This window comes from Melanotaenia boesemani, chromosome 9 (assembly GCF_017639745.1).
Source record: "Melanotaenia boesemani isolate fMelBoe1 chromosome 9, fMelBoe1.pri, whole genome shotgun sequence".
In the NCBI taxonomy this organism is placed as follows: domain Eukaryota; kingdom Metazoa; phylum Chordata; class Actinopteri; order Atheriniformes; family Melanotaeniidae; genus Melanotaenia; species Melanotaenia boesemani.
This window is the reverse complement of record NC_055690.1, coordinates 23,770,095-23,792,437: the sequence shown is the minus strand read 5'-3', so window position 1 is coordinate 23,792,437 and position 22,343 is coordinate 23,770,095. Positions and strand designations below refer to the sequence as shown.

General features: G+C 38.5%; 2 protein-coding genes across 7 annotated transcripts; one reads left to right on the top strand and one right to left on the bottom strand.

Moving 5' to 3' along the window:
• Nucleotides 1–2,600: 2,600 nt before the first annotated feature.
• msantd4 (Myb/SANT-like DNA-binding domain containing 4 with coiled-coils) lies at nt 2,601–8,799 on the bottom strand. Of its 5 annotated transcripts, none has more exons than XM_041995626.1 (6): nt 8,749–8,799; nt 7,900–7,972; nt 7,208–7,330; nt 5,574–5,669; nt 5,149–5,445; nt 2,601–4,305 (listed from the first exon to the last, which is right to left on the bottom strand). In XM_041995626.1, exons 2-6 carry the CDS (start codon nt 7,942–7,944, stop codon nt 3,556–3,558), a joined length of 1,311 nt encoding a protein of 436 aa, XP_041851560.1. In that variant the 5' UTR covers nt 7,945–7,972; nt 8,749–8,799; the 3' UTR covers nt 2,601–3,555. The 5 variants fall into 5 exon arrangements, with proteins under 5 accessions (XP_041851560.1, XP_041851562.1, XP_041851564.1 ...); XM_041995628.1 differs by having other exon boundaries at nt 8,754–8,793; XM_041995630.1 differs by having other exon boundaries at nt 7,208–7,315; nt 8,754–8,793.
• A 458-nt stretch (nt 8,800–9,257) lies between these two features.
• On the top strand, nt 9,258–15,360 carry aasdhppt (aminoadipate-semialdehyde dehydrogenase-phosphopantetheinyl transferase). Of its 2 annotated transcripts, XM_041995367.1 has the most exons (8): nt 9,258–9,410; nt 9,494–9,679; nt 9,791–9,904; nt 10,083–10,203; nt 10,709–10,830; nt 11,678–11,839; nt 13,289–13,357; nt 15,031–15,360. In XM_041995367.1, the coding sequence occupies exons 2-8, from the start codon at nt 9,536–9,538 to the stop codon at nt 15,190–15,192; spliced, it is 894 nt and encodes a 297-aa protein (XP_041851301.1). In that variant the 5' UTR covers nt 9,258–9,410; nt 9,494–9,535; the 3' UTR covers nt 15,193–15,360. The 2 variants fall into 2 exon arrangements, with proteins under 2 accessions (XP_041851301.1, XP_041851300.1); XM_041995366.1 differs by having other exon boundaries at nt 9,263–9,679.
• The last annotated feature ends 6,983 nt before the right edge of the window (nt 15,361–22,343 follow it).

The following is a 22,343-nucleotide window of genomic DNA, read 5'->3' as shown; positions in this document are numbered from 1 at the left end:
GCTCTTGGAGGTGTTTTTTTAATTTGTTTTCTTTTTGCTGTTGTTCAGTTCAAATACACTATAATATTTATAACCTTCTGTGTTTGTAGATCTGTTCTTGTGAAGATATTAATGTGTTGTGACTTCCATATGTTTTTTTCTTTGTTTGTTTGTTTTTTATTTTTTACCTGACATGATTTACACCCTTTCAAACAATATGTAGCATCAGTCATGCAGCTCCTACAGAAAAACACCTCAAAATTACAGGATATAACACAAACCTAATAAATAAAATTATTTTAAAAACTTCTCTCTAGGTTACTATAGTTGCATAAACTTCCACTTCCACATTATCATGTTGTGCATATGACAGACATTTTCCAATGAGGGGAATTACTGTAGAATTGAAATAACTGAGAGCAAGATCATCTTTTGACCACAAGAGGGCGATTTCAAAGCTTTTCCACTCAATTTTAGCAGCACAAGGTTTGGATTAGAGCTTTGGAAGAATTATTACCTTCAGGAATTTCCATATAAATGATTCCTGGACTAAGAGGAATGAAAGTATGAGTTTTGAATGTGTTTGGATGACATGTTAAAAATACTGAGGTGATAATCAATATGTTTATGCTGTTTGTGAAGTGATCGATTTGCACTTTGAAAAACATTCATTTTTCTTCTAAGTGACTGAGAGAAAAGAGAAACTGGATTAAAGTTAAACACTTCAGCTGGTGAGAAATTTTACGCTAAAACTGCTGTGTGAAAAAATATAAGATGTGACATTTAGTCTTGGTGGATATTGAAATATCAATTGAATTATTTATCATTTACTCTGAGCTGAACTAAAAAGACTTGAGATTCCGTGCAGTGAGATCCAAAATAGAATGCCTGTTTGTGTCGTCAGCACTTTGCCAGGGCTAACAGAAGGCAGATCCTCCTGCAGCAGCGTGGGACTTGTAGTTTACAGCTGGCTGGTGATTCTGGAGAAGGAGCTGATCTCTCAGGCATCTGTACCACAGCTTGTTGTAGCGGCTTCAACACATTAGAAAACCTGTTTCAGCTGGAATTAAAAGTCTGCACCATTAGAAAGAGACTAAAACACAAACTCCCAATTTGTATTTCTCCTTCTTTGTATGGCGGAAGCCACATTGTGAGATAGTAGTTTAAATGAAAGCTGTAGATTTTATTAATAGTGAAAGGGAGCAACAAGAACTAGAAATACATCAAAACCTTTGCGGAAATGCTACAAGTGGAAATCAGAGGAATTCAAAAGACATCAGCTAATTTCTGATAAAAACCTTTAGAAGAGAGAAAACATCATTACATCAGAGTTATATTGGAGAGCTTTTGTTAAAATTTAGAGAGCTAGTATATGGGAGGGTTGACAAACTAAATCATAAAATGTTTTGAAAGACATGGTGTACAATTTCATACCAGTTTAACAGGTCTTTGACAGTGCTGCAACTGAGTGGCAAACACTTATGGTTCCGCAAGGACCCAAGAAGTTTAATCACGTTGAAACTGATCTTGTTTCTGCCCAGAAAAATGACCAAATGCATGTGGAAAATAAACTTTCTCTGGAAAAGGGTGCTAAATTGTTTGTTACTGAGATTGAACCCAGCATTGTTTAGTTATTTAGTCAAGTTAACATTTATTTATAGGGTGTATTTCATGTGTGAAGCAACACAATGTGCTTTCACAAAAGAAAACAAAAACTATATTTGGAGTTTATTCATAAAAGTGAAAATGCAGAAAGTGAAGAGTCCCCTCATACAACTGTGTAAAAAAATGTTGCTAACAATAAAAAAGAAAATGATGCATGAGAAATAAGGAGTGCAGCTAAAGTTGTAGGGTCTCCCAGGTGTCTGTAGGGTATCACAATGCCAAATACTGTCACCACACAGAAACGTCTCTCCAACTTTTGAACACACACGCTGAAGCCATCATTGCAAATATGTCTTTCTTGTTTGATTTCAGCTTGGAGTTTTCTTGTCCAAAGGAAATGTATTTTGGTCCCAAGAAAATTATTGCATCTGCTATGGCTGACATAATCTAACTCTGATGGTTGGAAAATGCCTGATCTCTCTTCTATCTCAGGCTCAAAAGTGCCGGTGGCTAAAATCCACCTGGATATGCACCAAGATAGTAACTGTGCAGCTATCTCTTTGCAACACAGGTCCTAATTCATGGTGTAAATTTAACAGGATTTTATTTGGGAAGCAGTAGCTGCTCAGAGGTCACTTTGTGTCTTTTCAGAAGATAGTTTAAGATTTTAAAAGCAGCCTCACTTGTGAATCGTGCATCTATAAACTGCTTCCTTAGACTGCCCTATTTATTGTATTTATTGACTGTAGTCTTGCAGGAAAAAAATGTCACAAATCTACACCGATAAAATCCTCAAAATCCAAGAGTCTTTAGAAAGTCAGAGTTTGCACGAAAAACACTCATCTGAAAGTTCAGCACCATGTTTATTCTCAAAGGCAATTTTGAAAGTTTAAATAGGAGAAACAAGAGAGCAAAATAGTCAGAACCAGCATTTTATGCCTAGAAAGTGATTTCAAAATTGTATTAAATTCTAAGTATCCCCAAACAGAAAAAAAAAACATAAAACATTGAATAATTACATTAAACAAATGTAAATGTGAAAGTGACATTTATTTTACACATAAATTTGTAATGATTATATAAAATATATTGTGCAGTGCATTTAATCATACTGGATGACTTAAACTTCAGTAAAGTAGCAGATGACAGTTTTTATATAACCAGTAAAACTTAACTTTAAAAAATTGTTATTTTCCAACATGCACATTACACGTTCAACACTTAAATAAATGAATAGTCCATATAAAGTGGGAAAAAGGCAATTTAAATTAGAAAAAGGGTGACAGGTGATTCACATTTAGCTGCCATAGCTTTATTGTACTTGTTATTAGTAACTTCAGTTCTTTTCCCAATGAGAAGCCTAGAAGTCTTCAAAAAATATGAACAAAAGATATAGTCACAACTATAATCATAAAATGATGTTTGAATACAAACACCTAAAAATGTAAACAGCATGAAATCTGTACAAGAAAAGTTTTTTTTTTTCTTTCAGTGTTAAATGCTAAATTACATAAGCAAGCACCCATGCTCCAGATACATAAAACAGCACTTATTTAATGCCTAATTATTTATTGTTTCATATAAAAACTTCTCTACACCGGTAAGGATTCATTATATTTCCACTGCAGCATTCAACCATTAACACTTTGTGTAGTGGTTTGTTTGGGTAGGGGACAGACTGACTGTTAAAAGTTGCTGCACATACTGAATCAAATATGTTTACAGCTGGGTGTCCAAATCAAATCCTACATTTTTAACAGCGTGCCATCATTTTTGTCCTGTAATTCATTCTATGTAGACATCAAAAGGCACTACTTCATCGTGATGGTCATAACCATGCCTGTGCTCAATGTAAAGCTTCTCCTTGGCCTAAGTTCGATCTAGAATGATCATTTAGGTGTGTCACACCATCTTTAAGGACGCTTAAGAGGATATATTTGCTGCTGATGAAGTGTATTGTGATTTTTTTTATCAGGCTTTTACTGAATGATGGTCTTTGTGTAGCTGCATTCTCTCTTTCTCCACTTGCAGACGCTCTCTTTCAATCTGCAGTCTGCCAGCTTCAAATTTAAAGAACTGCAGCCTCTCCTTCTCCAGCTGCAGTCTCTCCTTCTCCAGATTCATCTTTTCGGTCTCCAGATCCACCAGCGGCATCCAGCTTCTGCCTCTCTTTTCCCCCTGTCCATTGTGATTCGAGGGTAACGAAGTGGAAGATGATGGTGGGCCTTGTTGTGGTGGCAGGTTAAAAGAGGAGTCAGCATGCTCTTGTTGGCTGACCAGCAGGATCCTCAGCCTTTCTCTCTCCACCTGTAACCGCTCCCTCTCCAGGTGCAGTCGTTCTCTCTCCACTTCCATCTGGTGAAGTCGCTCCTTCTCCACCGCCAGCCGCTCTTTCTCCACAGCCAGGCGTTCGGTCTCCACAGCAAGCCGCTGCTTTTCCAGCTCCAATCGCTGTTTCTCAACTGCAACAAGAAATCCAGCTCCTACGTTCTCATGATCACTAAATCCACCCAGACCATGAGCCGGGATTCCCATCAAGCCACCAGCCAGCAGTAGATCTCTGTTGGTCGTAGAGGTTGGATCCTTGGAGGAGCTAAGCATGCCCAGGTCATTGTGGGGGTAAATGTCACCAGCATGCCCCTCTCCACGTGACTCAATTTCACTGAGGATAGAGGGAATATCATCCTCATCCACTTCTCCATCTCCAGCATCACCATCCATCTAGAGGGACAGAGAAAGATAATTAATTAGGCACTATAAAGCTAAATTCAAAGTATTCATTATAAGAAGCACTGCAAGTCTGTTTTCATCCTGTTCAGGGTTGTGCAGCTTCTATGATAATATCAATAAGTCATTTCTTAGAGCTTTTTGACTCTGTCATGCATATCAGGCTGGCTATTACAGAGGTTTGTTTCCCAAATGAGTTTCAGCCCAAAACATTGTGACTGCAGTTGATGGTTTCTTGTAGCAAGCTGATCATGTCATGGTCTGACAAACAAACCTATCATCTCTATTACTTCTACAGATATAGCTTTATGAGAAATTTTACCAGACTGGGTCCAGTTTAATGAGAAAAGGATGGCGTATTTTTTACAGAGTAATTGGAAAACAATATTTGAACCAAAAGAAGCACAAAAAAGTCAGAAACTTGTTCAGCTGCTGTAATAAGTAATTGTCCCTGGAGCAAACCCAGAAATAAAATAAAATAAAATAAAATAAAATAAAATAAAATAGGGAAAGCATAATAGATCTGAAGGTATTTACAAAAAAACACTTCACAGTTATTTAAGTTCTAATTTAAGCGCAATTTTAATTAAATTTAGTCAAATCTGAACCTTGTGAAGCTCATTTTTTTAAGGTACACCCTGGACAAGTCACCAGTCCATCGCAGGGCCAACACAGAGAGACAAACAGTAAACAGTTACTATGACATATGCCTTTAAAAGCACACCTTTAGACCTCATTGTGCTGCTTCAAATATCAATCAAAATAACTTCTCTACGGGGAAAATGGTCATTTTAGATTTCAGCTTGTGACTGTTTTTAATGAGTTTCTGCTACATACTCTGTATTCACTAATGTCATCCTCCATCTTCACACTCTGATGTGCCATCGCTGAGTGACTGCTCGGCTCGCTGAGAGCTGCTAGCTCCGGCCAGTCACACTGACAGTCCTTTGGGAAGCCTGAGAGGTCAAGCAGCTGGTCACACCCAGACTCCAGAGAGGCTGCCTCATGCTCAGGGGAGGACTGATCATACTCCATCTTCATGGCCATAGAGGAGGATGAAGAAGACAGGGCAAGCTCAGCCTTTATCTGCTTTTTCTTCGTCAGGGCTCGCCAGTCCAAGTAACGACGCTTCACCTGCACAGTAGATCAGGAGGGAAAGGAATGAGTACTTACCAGATTACATGGATTTGGCTAATTGGAAAATGGGACTAAATAGATATTTTTCCAAAAGTAGAATAAATTGTTTTAACTAACAAACACACCTCAGCGGCAGTGCGCAACTCTCCCTCCCCCAGCGCATTCACACTTTGTGCCACTTCCTCCCATGCCTGCCTCTTCAGCTCATTAACTGCTGTGTTCTGTTCGGACCCACAGACAAGAGAAAAATAACAAGTAACAACAGTTAGACGGTTATTATTGTCATAAATTTTATATCGTGATTAATGAAAGAGCTCCTGCTGGGATGTAGTACAGTTTGAGTAACGCAGGCTACAGTCAACAATGGAGATGCCTGTTTTGCTGAAATCATAATAAAGCTGCCACATCTCTAAAACAAAGCAATCCATCTATGTACACCATTTACAGTTCTACTTTATAGACATTTTTTAGTTAGAAACCTTTTCAACAATTCAAAAAACCTTTGCCAACATTTGACTACTTATAAATATTTCTTGTAACCACCTAAAAGCTTCTCGCAGCAGTGTGCTAGTAGTTTCTATCGCTCTTCCACTGCTTTGTGTTGAAGTTATTTTAGGTTTTTGAATTTAGGTCAAGAGTGACTGTAGGTCAGTTTAAAGCAGCCCAACGCTATTTCAAGTATTTATTTGTGTCACTGGATGAACAAAACAGACCCTTAGTATGACTGAACCTCTGCCAGGTTTTACTGGGAGGATAGTATTTTCTCTATGTGCTTCTAAAGTAGCTTTGACATGTCTATCAAGGTTTTTCCAGCATTAGTCTTGTATTTTTTGCAGCAAGTAATGGTGACACCTTTAGTGTTTGCCAGTGTACTTAGGTGTGTGCAGTGTTTAGTATGGGCCAAAACCACCACTCCAAGTTACTCCAGGCCCTTTAGATATCTCCTTGTGTTTTTTTCCCAAACAGTACCAAAACTTAAGAACTCATCTCATTGAGGTTTGTCTTAGAAGCAGATTAACAGTTTTATTTGTAATGACATTTTTATTAGAAACTGCTTTGTGAAGAATTTCAAGATATTTAATGATTGTCCTACCATTAAACACCATGTGTTGCAGCAAAACGGTAAGAAACTGAGTGCTGCTGTGAGGTAAGCTTGGGGTTATTTCCCGAATGCGTGTTCAAAACAAAACTCCAACGCACTTCTGTGTCAGCAGTGATACATTTATTCCTTCCTTCCATCATGTTCCAAAATCCATGCAGTCCAATTAAAGAATAAAGTCCTCCAACTGAGGCAGAATTACTATCATACATAAATTTGCAACACGCGATCGGCGGTCAGCAGAGAATACGATCACCACCGAGCTCACCCCACTGCCTCCATTTGTTCCAAACACCAGTGAGTCAGTACTTACACCTTTCAAACTTTGTGACACGCACGCCTACAGTAACACAACCACCACCCAGTTGCTGATGCTGCGCATCATCTGTGCCACCTCATGAATAATTAAAATATACCAAATTACATTTGCCCATATTAGCTGATATATTTCCTGTTTTCTATAGGTGTTCTGTTGAACAGGTATATGAAATGAAATATGAAAGGAAAAAACACATTAATCAAGACAGAGGGATAGTTAAATGACTAAATAATGAGTAAAAATTTTACTTCTGTACAGTGAGCTTGGAAGAGAAGAGAAGAGAAGAGAAGAGAAGAGAAGAGAAGAGAAGAGAAGAGAAGAGAAGAGAAGAGAAGCAGTACCTGCTGTCTGGAAAACAACACGTCTTTCCTCTTATGGATCTCCCTGATGAGAGTCTGTGTTTCCCTCACGCTGTAGTTGCTCTTTCTCTTTCTCTTCAGATGCTTTACCTGCAGGAAATCCAGCTTGGCAGTATGCAGGGGACAAAAAAGAAAAGAAAAAAAAAAAGAACAAGGAGAAAAGAGCAAGTATGTGGGGGGGGGGGAAGCAGCAAGAAGCAAGCCAGACAGATGTAGGTAGGTATGGAAGAGGATAGGGAAAAATAGATGAGGATGTTAAATAGAGATATTGACAAATCACAGGTAAAAGTAAAGGGAGTGTCTCAGTTCCCAGGTGGAGAGAGGTCTGGATTTTTGCCAAAAAGTTTAGTGCATGTCTAGCACAGTCTTCTCTTCAGAAATTCCTTTCCTTTGGTGAAAACTTGACCTGTGACTTGAGTTTTCCACTTCATGGAATAAAGATTCCTGCTGTTACATTAGATGCATTCTGTCTCTGTGTGAGGGCATATGGCGTTAAGGAAATATCAGCTGGAAAGAGATCACAGCACGTAGGCTCGAGGAATGAATCACCTAAGCCTCTTTATTCCCCCAGTTTGAATGGAGAGTTCTCTGTCTTTCCTTAAGAACGCTCCAATTTGATGGATCTACAGCCACAAAGTATTATTATGATGACACTTGAAGGTTATTTGTTCCACCTTTAATTTCCTGATCAGGTGGCTCTCAGGTGGTCTGAGAAGCATCACAGGCTGAAAAGATTCTGTTGTCCTCCTATAAGACAAGCAAACAGAGAGAGGCTCATGATACTTTTTAGTACATGTGGATTTGCACACCTTGTTTAAGAACACAATTGTATTCTATTAACAAATGTGGATTTCACTATCAATGGACTGGGCTCACAGTGCTACATTACGAAGAAAAGGATTAAACAAAGTATAATATGTGAACATCAAGATTGTTTTTATGAACTTGAAATGTGACAATGAGTGTGTGTTTTGTCAAGAATAAACATTGGAAAGTCACCTTTGAAGACATTTCATCATGTGATGAAATGTCACTTAATGCCACTTAACATGTTACATAATCATCATTTAAGTCAAATAAGTAAAGTTGTAATTGACCATTGAGAATTGTCCTGGTAACTGCCCCCAGTAAAATCTTGAAGGGTTTCATTGCAAATCAAATTCCTCATGGCCTGTTTGTCTATACTAAGAAGCTAATACAGTCGACATTAATTTATATTGTACAATAATAATAATGTAGTTTATTATAAAGGGAAATTTAACTGTAAGTAAGTTCAGCGTGTACCTTCATAAGCACAAGTTTGCATACTCAATGACGTGGTGCATGCAGATTTTGTCCTGTAATATCCCATGAAACATTACTACTGAGCTTAACGAATTATTCGAGGATCATTAGGCTTGGAGTGTGTTTTACCTGACCAACGAAGCACAACACAATTTCGTAATCACATGCGGATGTATAATGTTATCTCACCACCACCTCAAAAAAAGCATTATCTGGAACATATAGTGAAAACAACTCACCTTACCCATGCCAATGAACCGCAATCACAACATCGTTGAAATACAATTTTAATGGTGCTTTCACGATCAGTCAGACACTAAGAATACTAAGGTACAAGTTGTAAAAACGTAACATTTGGGTTTTAGTCTCGTGATGTCAATTGAAATATAAAATTCATAAAAGCGCTTTGCTTCTGTCTTTTCACATTAAACAACGTTTTTCTTTCTTTCTTTTTTGGCATTTGCTCCACAATGCGATAATATAATTCTGTTTTAGTACTGCAACCTACCTAAAATATACTGTTAGTAGGAATATTGAAGTAAAACAACTGTTTAGCTTGTCAGATTATTTATCTGTCTCTGAAAACTGAGAACCTATCAGTTTTTCTTGAGGAAATAAACCTGTTCATTGAAACCCGAGCACTGTTTGTGGACATTTACAGCATTCCTGAAAACACTTGAAGGTTTCATTAGTGGCGCATCATTCTAACTGATTCTATTGGTCAATCCTCCACCGCGCCCACTTATGACGACATTGAATCTCGCCAGACTTTTCCGGGTGTACTGCTGTCACTGCCAAGATGTAAACAGAAAGTCCGTTTTGTTTCACAGTGTACTTTTATTAATTACCCTCAATTCAAGGCACCTGCGGTCGTTTCCTGTGAGCCGAACATCTGAAATACGTAATTTTCAAAATCGTCAGCCAAACTCCACATGCTAATTCGTGATGTTAACATTAGCGCACTAACGACTGTCCATCTTGAAGTTGTGAAGGAGTTCAGATGACACGATCGAAAGAAGAGAGGAGATGGGGTCTGTCCGCTGGGCTTTTCGCTGCGGATCGTGGACACCGAGCAGGTCTGACTGGCTGTTCGCTGCTCGCTGCATACAGCGAGAGGAGAAGGACAGGATCGGACAGTTTGTTTTTGCCAAGGATGCAAAGTTAACTATGGTGAGTCTGACTCGAAGCTATTTTCTATCACATCACCACTTGTCACCCTCTTGTCAAACTGTGATATTTGTGTTATCTGTGATTGTCTGTCTGCGTCTGTACTCCCAACAGGCTAGCCGTTTGTTGCTCAGGAAGTTTGTGTGTGAGAAGATGGGAATCCCCTGGTCTGAGATCAGACTGGAGCGGTCTACCCGAGGGAAACCTTATTTGGTTGCCCCACTGAAGGTTAACTCCATTCTTTCTTAGGTTTAGTTTTTACCTTTTGTTCTGTATCTCCCTTGAGGTATAGAACTCTATAAGCCTTAGTGTGTATTTTTATGTACATCTTAGTTGAAAGTTCTACTTTGTGGATAAACCAACCCAGTTACCTGAAACCTGTTCTTATATGATTCAAATTATATAGGTGAATTCAGATTCAGATCGGTCCTGGAGTTTCAATCTTTCCCACCAAGGGGATTTTGCTGTGTTGGCTGCAGAGCTGGGTATGCAAGTCGGTGTGGATGTGATGAAAACCACCATGCCAGGTATATAAATGAGAAAAAAATTCTAGTCAAGATTTTGAATGGTCCATTTAACTTTTAAGCAAAAAGAAAGGTTTTCAACTTTTTTTTTTTTTACTTTACATAACATTTGTTGTTTGCATTAAAGGGGCTACAGAAATCCGTCTAAATATGACAGTGGGATTTCGATCATACTCTAATCAAAATGAGTCCAGCCAACAAAATATACTTTTCTTCAGTGTTTTCTATTGCTATTACAGTCAAGGTTTTGTAGTTCCTGAAGTCATCCACTAGGGGTCACTGTTGCTTCATAGTTAAAAAAGTCTTGCTCATGGAAGCTTGAGTGTGTAAATTTGGGTAAGTGCTTGTGTGCACTACTATATTCAAATTTGCGTTGTTGCAGTGATAATTAATAGAGGGGTATGTTAATCTCTCTGTATTTTATTTTAAATTATCTCAGTCCTTTCCTTACCCTCTCCATCTTTCTCTCTCCTTCTCTCCTTCTGTCCTCACACCTCCCTACTTCCAGGTAGCAGTTCTGTGCCTGAGTTTTTCCGCATCATGACTCGTCAGTTTACAGAGTACGAGTGGAGCATCATCCAATCAGCCAGCTCGGAGCACCAGCAGCTTGCTGTGTTCTACCGCCACTGGGTAACCATGGCAACCATACTACCCTGTCATCCCATTGCATAGCTGCTGGGTACAACATTGTGTGTGTGTGTGTGTGTGTGTGTGTGTGTGTGTGTGTGTGTGTGTGTGTGTGTGTGTGTGTGTGTGTGTGTGTGTGTGCGCACGCACATGTGAGAGGAAGACAGAAGGAAACATAGAGAGAAAATAACATTGTCACTGTCCTTTGAGACAAACACACATTTGTGCACTCTGCACATATGCGTCTGAATTTTCAGGTCATGTCTTTCCCAATATCCACCCTTTTCTCACATCCTTCTACATTGTCTCAGTATACCCTTGTCTCAGGCATGCAAAAATCCTCTTTGTTTTTTCGTTGTTCCCTCTTTTCTTTTTCTTGTTCTCTCATTTTCTTCTTGCAGACACACACATATGCACGCACACACAGATGGCCAGCTAAAGCAACAGCAGAGCTAACTAAAGATGTTGTGAGATTGAGAGGGTGGCATAAAGACGTCAAGCTCTGATATCACCGCCACACTGTTGACTAATGGTAGAGCTCAATGGTTGCCATAGTGATTAGCCCTGTAATAGTGTTATTGTGGCTTATTGGCTGTTGAGCAGAGCTGGTTATGGCTGGTCACACACCGAATATAAAGTCCCTCTTTTGTATAGACACTCTTTAACATGTCTGCATAGTTTCCCATCTGTTGAGCTTTAAATTGTGCATCTGAGCCAAAATACACAACCCATGCCTGCATATTCTTTCCTTCTCAGCTTTTTCAGGCAAATAAGCTTGTTTGATTTTGTGTTTTGTGCCCAGGATCATTGCCTGCATGTAACTGATCATGTTTCCTCCCTTTGCACCAAGGCCCTAAAGGAGAGCTTCATTAAGGCCATCGGCACAGGTCTGGGGTTCAACCTGCAGAGGGTGGAGTTTCACCTGTCGTCTCAGCCACTCACACAGGGCCAGGTGCTGCGCCAGACCAAGATGCATCTTGACGAGGAACAAGAGGAGGACTGGATATTTGAAGTGAGTCTGGTTTATAACAAAGCTAAAGGGCTGATTCCTAAAATTTTGGAAATAGTTTTCCTTGTGCTTTTTACAATTCATGATGTATCAAAAAGAGCAAAACAGACCAAAGAGAGATTTTAAGTCAGGTTACTGCTGACATTATTGTAAAATGCACTGGCATGCACCAGTCCCAAAGAGTGATGCAATGCTTCGCATGCCCCTGAAATGTGCGATGAAGCACATAATATTTCAACATAATGATCTGTAAAATTGTCTAAAACTGGAAAGAAGGTTCATGAACAAAGCAATGTATCTTCAGGAAATCTTAACACAGTAGTTCAGAGGATGTGGGTGCTCCAATACCCACTGGATCAAATGGTGGTTTCTCTTATTAAGAAATATTTACAAGTAATTGCTCCAGGGAGGCTCTCAAGTGCTCCCTGGCCCTCCCAGTACCACATCATGAGATTAATGGACTTGTCCTAGAAGGGAGCAGAAGAATCACCAATATTGCTCTGCCCTTAATTTTTTCCTGTCATACATCTCATCTTATGTCCTCACCTTCATTTCCCCAGTATTTTCTTCTGGTTCCTACTTTTTCTCTGTTGGCTCTTTTCTTTTTTTTCCCCTTTGTTCACCTTCATCCTTAATTGTCCACTCTTTTCTTTTGCCTCCTTTTCTCTTTGCAGTCCCCCTCCCCCTAAAACACACACACTTCCTCCTCCCCTTTCCTGTTTTTTTTGTCATTAAAAGAGGCAGAAATATGAACAGGCATCTTTTGAAAAGCTATCGTTGGTTTGAAAAGCCTGATGTTACCTTTCCTGTATCCCTCTCGAGTTTGCAGAGGCCTAATGCTGTTATAATGTCTGTGTTTGAGACCCAAAGAAAATTAGTGCTCATTACCATCACTGCTATGTAGCATTTAATATGCTGTCTATTAAAAATTTTGATTAAATATAGGATTTAAAAGATTTAAAAGAGTCATAGCATTTTAAACCCATGCATCCAGTAAAAAGGATGTTTACACTAGAACGTAACACAAGATTGAGAAAAGGTCAATCAAAGAAAGGACACTATTTTAACAATTAGCCATTTGTCACTCTTCAAACAAAACAGCTGGCACTTGCTGGTTCCAACTACCTGGGGTTTTGGGGGTTTCTGCATCCTCTATAATGGGATGTTTTCTGTTTTTCATTGACATTTGAGGATGTCACCTCAGGCTCTAGAAGTTTATGATGGGTATTTCTCTGATACTTTATAAAAAGAAGCACCCATCCATCTCTCAACTACCCCTGCTTATCCTTTTGATGGACAGGGAAAAGAGGTGGAGGACAGCCTGTACAGTCAATCACAGAGCTAGCGCTGAGAGACATGAGAGTCATTCTCACTCACACTTACAGGCCATTCAGAATCAGGCTATACAGTACAGGTGCTGAGACGTGTGTTTTTGTGTGTGTGACTATACAGGAGAGCCTTCTGGATGCTGACCATCACATTGCAGTTGCTCTTGGACCAACAGACAAACCAGGGTCTGCGGTAAGGACACATGACATTTCTATGTTTATATAGAGTCACTAAATCAGAAAAAATTGTCTTTGTCCATATCTGTCACTAAAAGGAAACAAGACCTTTGTCTGTGTACCTGAGAATAGGAGATTCTTTGAGGGGAAAAAAACATTAAGAGTTAGGCAATCCAACATCATTCCCCCTCAGCTAAAAGAAATCAGCTTCTAGCTGGATTAACAGTGTGCAACTTCTCTACTTCTAACTTTGTGGCTGTCATTAAAACAGCTATAAGATGTAGTCACCATTATGAACTAACACCTGCAATATTAAAAACACAACGCACTGCTTCCATTTAAAAAAAAATGACTGGTTCGCATGAGTCACAGTCAGTAATTTCAGGTAAAGAGCTTTGAAAAGGTATTTATGGTGGCTTTTCCTTTTCTTTCTTGCATTATAACCTGCGTTGGAAATAATCTGGCACCACATCAAACCTGCCAAGAAACGGTAGACCCACCATGACTCTCAGGCCAACTAAGAATGGCATTAGTCAGGGAGCTAAAAAGGAGGCTAAAGGTAAATGGAGTGTCTCTTGACAGGGTAATTTTAAACTCAATACTCCATGAAGCTGAATTTTATGAAAAAGAGGCTGCCAAAAAAAAAAAAAAAACGACAAGAAAGCATGTTTGCATTCCTCTGAGGCTCCAACAAACATGTAGAAGATACTGTGATCAGATGAGACTAAAACTGAATGTTTTTGTTTGCACAAACACATTACATGCAGAATTTCATTCCCCAAAGTGAAGCATGATGGTGGCAGCATCATTCTGTGTGGTTGCTTTTCATTGGCGAAGACTGGGAAAGTGGTTGGAATTAATGGAGAGATGTATGATGCCAAATATAGTCAAATTCGTAAAAAAAACCTTTCTGAGATTTGAGACTGGAACAGATGTTAAACATCTTGTCATAAGGCACGTAGTGCAAAATTAAATCCCACATTTACTTGCAGTAACAAAAAGTAACAAAGCTGAGTTTATCTTTAAGTTTTTTTCTACTCCTTTTTTTTTTTTTTTAAAGCAGAGTTTAGCAACATTACCAGGAATACATCATAACCAATTGGTCAAAGTATGAGGAAGCCCGTTTTCATCTAGAAGGTTCAGGCGGATTACCTGGCTGTCTCTTTTATGCACATTAACTGTTCGTTATATTTAATTTCAGGAGTTTTATCATAGGCCACAATCATTTTCCAACTTCCCAAAAACATGCACAGACTCCGATCAAGCCTGACTGAAATTTTGATGTAGTTTTCCAAATTTAAAAAACATCTTCCCTAACTGGAAGTGAGGTTAAAAAAATAAAAATCTGATGTGCTCACATCTAATTTTGTAAATGGATGCATTTGATCACTAGGGGTCACTACAAGAAGCTGACAATCATTTTTTTTAGACATTGCTTGCAGCCACACTTCTGACATGATCTGTTGCCATGGCAACTGCCTCCAGTGGGATAGCGTGGCTTATTTTTTTGGTACTAGTAGCCTTTTTTTTAAGATGTAAAATATGATATTAAAAAATATCAGAAATTAAATCTAGATTTAACATTCTTTTTTTATTATTATTTTATTTATTTATTTATTTATTGCTGGCTAAATAAAAAAGACTACACTGTCACTCTATGATCAGCTCTTCCTTTTCTCTTCCTCTCAGCCTCCATCCCTTCCTCCTCCCACCACATTTACGCTGCTGTCGTTCAGTGAACTCATCGCCTCAGCGTCGCCTCTGACAGAGGAAGATCCTTCCTACTGGGAGAGCTTCCAAATGAAGGCCGAAGCTCCACAGAGACAGAGAGACACACACACATCCGTATAACAAACTGTCTAATCCTGACATTCACCTGCCATACACACACACACAAAAGTGCTGAAAAGAAACAGAAGTTCACTGACATTGAAGCTGCTTTTTTATTCAGAACAAGTCCAGTCAAGTGCTGTCAGGTTTCTTTACAGAGTAAAAAATAAAAAGAATCTGCTTCTTCTACCTTTGGCTCCTCTGTTCTACTGAGGGAAGACTCCAGAAAAACAGCTGCTACACACATACATACACAAATACTAAATAATTCAACTTGTAATACGGATCATCTCTAAATATTCGGTATTAATGATTTTTTTGCTTCCTATCAGCATATCAAGTTTGTGTTTTAAACTTATAAAGCTGTTTTTTTTACAGAGTAACAACTGTTTATTTGCAGCAAACATTGTCTAAATTCTTGTTCTTTATCACTGATCTTTGTTTTCCCTAACTTACTTGTGAGGTAACGCCATTCCTTTAAGTTCACAGGCACTCAGGCTCAAATTGGGTGTTTTTCTGACCAATAAGCATCCAGATTTTGGCAGCAAGATATTGGTTTTAGTTTTTTTTTATTACCAGTTACAGCTCCTGTTAAAGAGGTCATCATAGCTGCAGCTAAAGCATCAGTTTAATAAAAATGCTGGGTAGTTCTTTATTGAAAGAGGACAAAAGAGCAACGTTGACGGATTCTCCTTTGTAAAAAGATTTTTTTTACTCATTTTCTTAAATTGACTGTAATAGGCAGATTGTTCATCTGTTTATTGGTCATCAACTTGTTGGAAATGTCTGACTTTTTCTTAACAATTTCCAATGGCTTCTTTTTAAAATGGTATTTTTCCAATGACACACACAAACCACCGTATGAATAGACATTTATAAGAACCAGTTGAACACTGATGACATTCATCATGACGGCTTAGGCCTTCTTTTTGTTCTGTTACACTTACTACAGACAGTACATACAGAAGTGTTTTAAGAAATTTTAGAATATTGTTTTTATACTCAGAACACAGAAATACACGGTAACAAATTTATTTTATTTTACCCCACAAAAACAATGTACATAGTGAACATCCCAACCAATGCAAAGTTGCACTTACAGTGGTTTACAGAGGGAGAAGCATAGGTGGGCAGTGAACCAGTAACGAACCAGAGAAACCCGGTGAAAACTCAGTCCCTAATGACTACGTACCTGCTCTGGGACGTCTATCCAACCTGGTGGAGTGAGTGTATTGTGTAGGTTGTCCATGAACATGATCAGATGGGCAGTGATGTAGGGGCCAAGGGTAGCATGATAGGTGACGCCATGATGGGTAATCGCTGCACACATTGTGACGTTCCCTACATGCTGGCCAGGAACACTTTGTCTTTCTGTGAGGTTGGATCCAACCTCATGAATGAAGATTGTTCTCCATGCAGCCACCTAAAGCTAAAGGACTCTCTCAAACACACATTAAACTATCAGAAGTAGACATGGAGTGGTCCCTACTGTGAAGCACAATACTGAAATATGTATAATTTACAATGTTTGAGTGTTTGCATAAATTGTGGGACTGTATAGGACTTACTTGTACATAGTTATTTCTTTTTTTTTTTTTTTTCTGATTCTCTTTCTGAATCTGCACCCTGTAGACCTGCTTCATCTTCAGATTGTTTCTGGGCGAGACACAGTCCTGTTGATAAGCTTACCCTATCAATATTTTAAAATATATAATTTTTTTCTATTATTTTTCTTTGTATTGGCTGCAATATTATGGCGGTATTTTCGAGAACCATGTTCATGATTGCAGTTTCCTGTCCAGGAGACAAAAGGCATTCCTGTCCTTCTCCTTTTCCTCAAACTCCTCTGGCTCTGCCTCTGGCATCTATTGCTCCAAAACAGAAGAGCTCTTATGCTTCAGCTCTGATCGCTAATTGTGACAGGTGTTTGCACCTGTGATGAGTCAGTTTGAATAGTAGTGCAACTAACTTTAGAATTATGAATGACAGTGTGTTCCTTGCGAAAACAAGAGATTTTCTTCATGAAAATTACGCTAAATGCAGATAATTGTGTGTAGTGTTTTGAAAAAAAAGTGTGTTTTAGAATTGTTTTAGAAGTATAAAGCGGATTTGTGCTTGAAGTTTAGTAGAATTGCTTCAAGGGGTTGGTGCACAAGTTACATGTTGTCATTGTGTCAAGTATTTGTGTGAGAAATACTGTAAACAGTATTGTTTATAAAACTGGGGTAAAAAGACATTAAGCCACATAAACAAGAGCAGTGTGCAACTTAAGGAATTAAATTGGAAAACATCTTCAGTAATAATCAATAAAGTTTTAGAGTCTGCAAGACTTCCTTTGCAATTTTGATTTATTATCTAATTTCTGTCATAGTGTGAGGAACTCCATGTACATTTGTATGTTTTATCCCATTCTTCACCTCTGTCCTTTCCTTTTATGTGCGTCTCTCAGCCCCACCTCTTGTTTTTGACCTCAGGCTTATGTGTGAATCTTCTTTTTGTTGTCTGTTAATTTGTCACCTCTTTTCTTTTTCACTCCTTTCTCATTTCTCCATCTCGTAGCTCATCTATTTTAGTTGAGGACATGTACTTGACAGTTGTGTACTTTTTTATTTTTGTTCTCAGCACATTTTCTTCCTTCTTTTGCTCCTCAGGAGTTCTTATAGATGACTTGTGTCAGTCTCCAAGATTAACTTTTTTTTTTTTTTTACACAACCAATGATCTGGAGCCTTCTCATCTCTACAATCAGTAGGAGATGATTAGTCTACATCAGGAGTTGGAGTTAAAATGAAATGTTTGATATCTAGTGGACCTCTGAGGTAAAAATTTACAGCACATAAACACATGAGGAGCAACTGGGAGCATTGATTTGCCTGAATGCCACTACTGATGACAATTTGTAAGTAGATCTGAATTCAAGCTGTTCATACTGTACCCCTGTACACAGCAAATATAGAACACTGTATATATATATATATATATATATATATATATATATATAAAATTTATTTATTTATTTATTTTAATTAAACAGGACAAAGACAACATATTTTAATTTTTGTAAAATGACACTAACACATTTGAGTCTCTGTGCAAGCAAAATGTTTTCAAGGTCTTACTTGAAACAGGACTTTTTGGTCACTGTTTTCAAAAGTTTGCAAGTCTACTCTGCAGGAAGTTCAGTCCCTCTGATGCTTTAACAATGAAGTCATGCTGTTGTAATATGAGACTGTACCCAGATATGGTGGCATTCCCAGCTCCTGCTAATATAGCATGTTTTAGAATTGTATTTGTCTATTTCACATTCTTTCTCTTTTTTTCCTCCTTTGCACTATCAAACATTTGCATTTATAGATGCAGCATTGATCCATGGTCAGTGACAACAGACAACAGATTTCCTGAAGCCTTGCAGCAATTTCCACCTCAGAAGGGGTTTTAATGTGGTCGCACATGAAGGCTAGACGATTTTAGTTGTTCAGTGTTGTTATTGTCTCATATGTTTGCCATTGCAGTATAAACCATATAACACCACATTTACTTATAAAAGTCTGCATTTTTAAAAGAGGTGAAAGTTGTTAAAATCAACATAGGCTTAAAAAAAAGAGTTTTAGCATTTCAAAGGTTTTTTATATTTTCAATTAAATATAAGATTTAAAATATATGCTAACAGAAGTAGTTTGCATCCACTGAGTAATCCAAAACAGTGTTTTGTTTTGTTGTTTTTTTTTCTCCTATAGTTAGATAAAGGATTTATTGGTTGCTTTAATTCTGAAAGGCAAACTGGCAGAACAATCGCCTAAGCATCTGTGTCCTCACACACTACCCTGCTACTGTTGCTATGGACAGAATGTCAGAGGAAAAAGTACACTGCCTTAAATATGTTTTGAGAAGCACTTGCACGGAAAAATGTATGCTGTGACAGAAAGATACAGAGCTTGAAAAATCCTACAAACATGCATACATTGTTTCCAGCTGGAGAGAGTTAGCATGCCTCCTCCTCGTCTTAAATCCTTCTCTCTGCAGCAGGGAAGAAGTGAAGGAGGAGAGAGGAGGAGGCAGCAGGGTCAGACTGGAGTCACAGGCTTCCTCAGAGAGAGGCCATTTTTAGTTGCCTTAGGTTTACCACAAAGCTAGACACAATACCACAGAATATCCTGGGGGAGAGGAGAGCATCGCATTTTTTTTCTAGAGTAAAAAAAAATGCTAACTTTAGATTTTTGTTGGCATATTTTTTAAATCAATATTCATTTCATATTTGTATAGATGTTCTAAGCTCAGCTTTGCAACATGTAAAACAGAGCAGTGTTTTCTTCAATACTGCTGTTACAGTTAAAGTCTTACTACTCTAAAGAATTAATTTAAGTGAGTCTCTTTATCTGTTTATCATAATGCTAGCTATATATAAAGAAACCAAAAGTCAGACCACTGTCAGTATCATCATTCTGCTGAACCGATACCATAACATTTTAACTGTATTTGTGACTTGATTTTGAGAAGGTCACCATTTTTTAAGATTATTTCAGGTGAAACACATCGTCCTCTCAAGATGAATTCAGATACAGATTCTAATGTTTTTAGCTCAAGCATTTCTACAGAAGGTGGTGTAGTCATTTTGTCAAGATCTGGAGAACCTACACTGTCACCATTGCAGAGGACATTGGTTTGGATGGTCAGGAACCACCAAGGAATCACTGAAGAACAAGTGTACCATGTATGAGACTTTCCAGAATTGACTCCTCAAAACAGAGATAAAGTTTTTATACGCAAACATGGCCATAAAAAGCCTCCCACAGAAAAGTTTTTGGTCAGATGAGACATAAATTAAGAAGGCTGGCCTCACAAGTAAGGTGAGGCACTCAATGCTGTTAAAATCCTGCTGTTTGCTGCTAAAGCTGGAAGAAAGACTGCACTGTAAATGTGCAGTTTCAATTGGCACTACTCTGAGAAGGATGAGTACAAAATTATCTGTATGTCAAAAGAGATCCCTCAATAATCTTCCCGGCTAGCTTAAAGGGTCAAGGGTTAATTGTGGACTCTTCACACATTTCCATTGTTAAAGGTGAGGTGTACTGAATATTCTGTTGCTTCAACTCTTCAGTTGCATCAATTTAAAATCATCTCTCAACAAAGTGAGAACACATTTTTAGCTTACGCTTTCTAAATGTGTATGTGTATGTGTGTGTGTGTGTGTGTGTGTCTGACTGGCCCCCACCCCACCCTTTCTGTTTCTCATGGATACAGTACTAGACCCCTAAAAGAATGAGATGCTATTTGTTTGGATGTAGTTAGCAGCTTGGAATGGGGAGGTTGAGTGACGTTTTCCTGCTTCTGTTTAAACTTTATGCTTGTTTATATACACATGAAACATGGTCCTTGCAGTTGACAAGAAGACTGGATTCCAAACATAAGTGCCTTTAGTTGTGATTGTCAGTTACTCAGACTTGTTTATGATTTAATCCGGATTTCAGACTCATATTTTTCTAGTAGTCTGCAATATTTTACTTATTTTTGCTAAACGAGTAAACACAATAGTGGTCAGAAAGAAAAGTGGTAGATATTCCTTTAATATACAGCTTAACCAGGACAAGACTGAAGTTTTAATCATTGGTCCTGAGGCTCAGAGAGAGAAACTCTTAGCTAAATTACAGGCATCCGCATTAAACCCATCATCACAAGTAAAAAACCTGGGCGTTATTTTTGACTCTGAGCTTGGTTTTATTCCACATATTAAACATGTTACTAAAATAGGATTTTATCATCTAAAAAACATAGCCAGAGTCCGTCCCATTCTCTCTTGGGCCAACACGGAGATGCTGATGCATGCTTTTATCACCAGTCGTATTGACTACTGTAATGCCCTGCTCTCTGGCCTTCCCAAAAAGAGTATTGCACCTCTACAACTTCTACAGAACTCAGCTGCTCGTGTGCTGACGAAGACCAGAGGGCGGGCCCACATTACACCAGTTTTAGAATCACTGCATTGGCTCCCCGTGTGTTTCAGGATCAATTTTAAGGTTCTCTTATTGGTTTTTAAATGTCTTAATGGTCTTGGGCCTTCTTATCTTTCAGATTTGCTTTTACCTTATGAACTGGTTGGGCAGCTCCTCTGCCTCTCACTTGGCCGTGTGCCCTGGGTCGGTGTCCTGGCGGTCGTGACCTGTGAACAGCTCCCGGTGCAGACAGCTCCCTGTGATAGTGTTTCCTTATCTGGCTCATCTGTGCTCAACCTCACATTAGTCTTTTAATATGTGCAAGTATGTGTGTGTGTATGTGTATGCTTGCTTGTACATACTGGTATGTGAGAGGACGCGGGGAGGGAGGGGGTTGTGTGTGTGTGTGTGTGTGGTTGGGGGGGCGGGCATTGTTTTAACCATGGAAAGCACTTTGTGCTGCATTTATGTATGAAAAGTGCTCTATAAATAAAGACTGATTGATTGATTGATTGAATAGGCAAGGTTACATAAAAGGAATTTTTATTCTAAATGTAAATGTCATAAATCAGCACTAGATTGGTAAATAACAGAAACAACAATAAACACTCACTATACAGTCTCCAGACCAGTTACTACTAAATCCGAAACCAGTGGCGTAACATCAGCTTGTTGAGTTATTTTTAATCTTTGTGTGTTGCTTAGATTTATTTTCCCTCTTATCTTTGTAACACGCTTTGTGCAGCCCAACCTGATTAAAAAGTCACGGCACATTTGATACAATCAAAGTGCACATTCACACAAACACATGCGGACTGTAGCACCACACACACAGTGTCATACGTGCACAACTCAATCAGAAACAATGAGACATGTTTACACTTGTTGGCTTGTTCTAATTACTGAGTCATCCAGTGTGACAGTTTGCTTCATGCCTAAACTTTTGTATCTGCACATGCTGCTGTGTTGGGTGCTGGAAAACATGGAGAACTTTTATGTATCTAAAATGCACATCACAGAATGCATATGCACAATCAGCATGTATGAATTTTTGGAGAATCTGAAATTATTTTTTCCTCCACAAAGCAAATATTTTCTTTTTTTTCCTGGTGTACTAATTATGTTTGCAGAACACTCCATAAAAAGCCCACCATGACCTTCATAGACTTGGGCAGATGATAAAATTTATATCACATGAACCCTTGAAGTCACAGAAAGCATGAATTGGCCTTAACTCTGTTGCA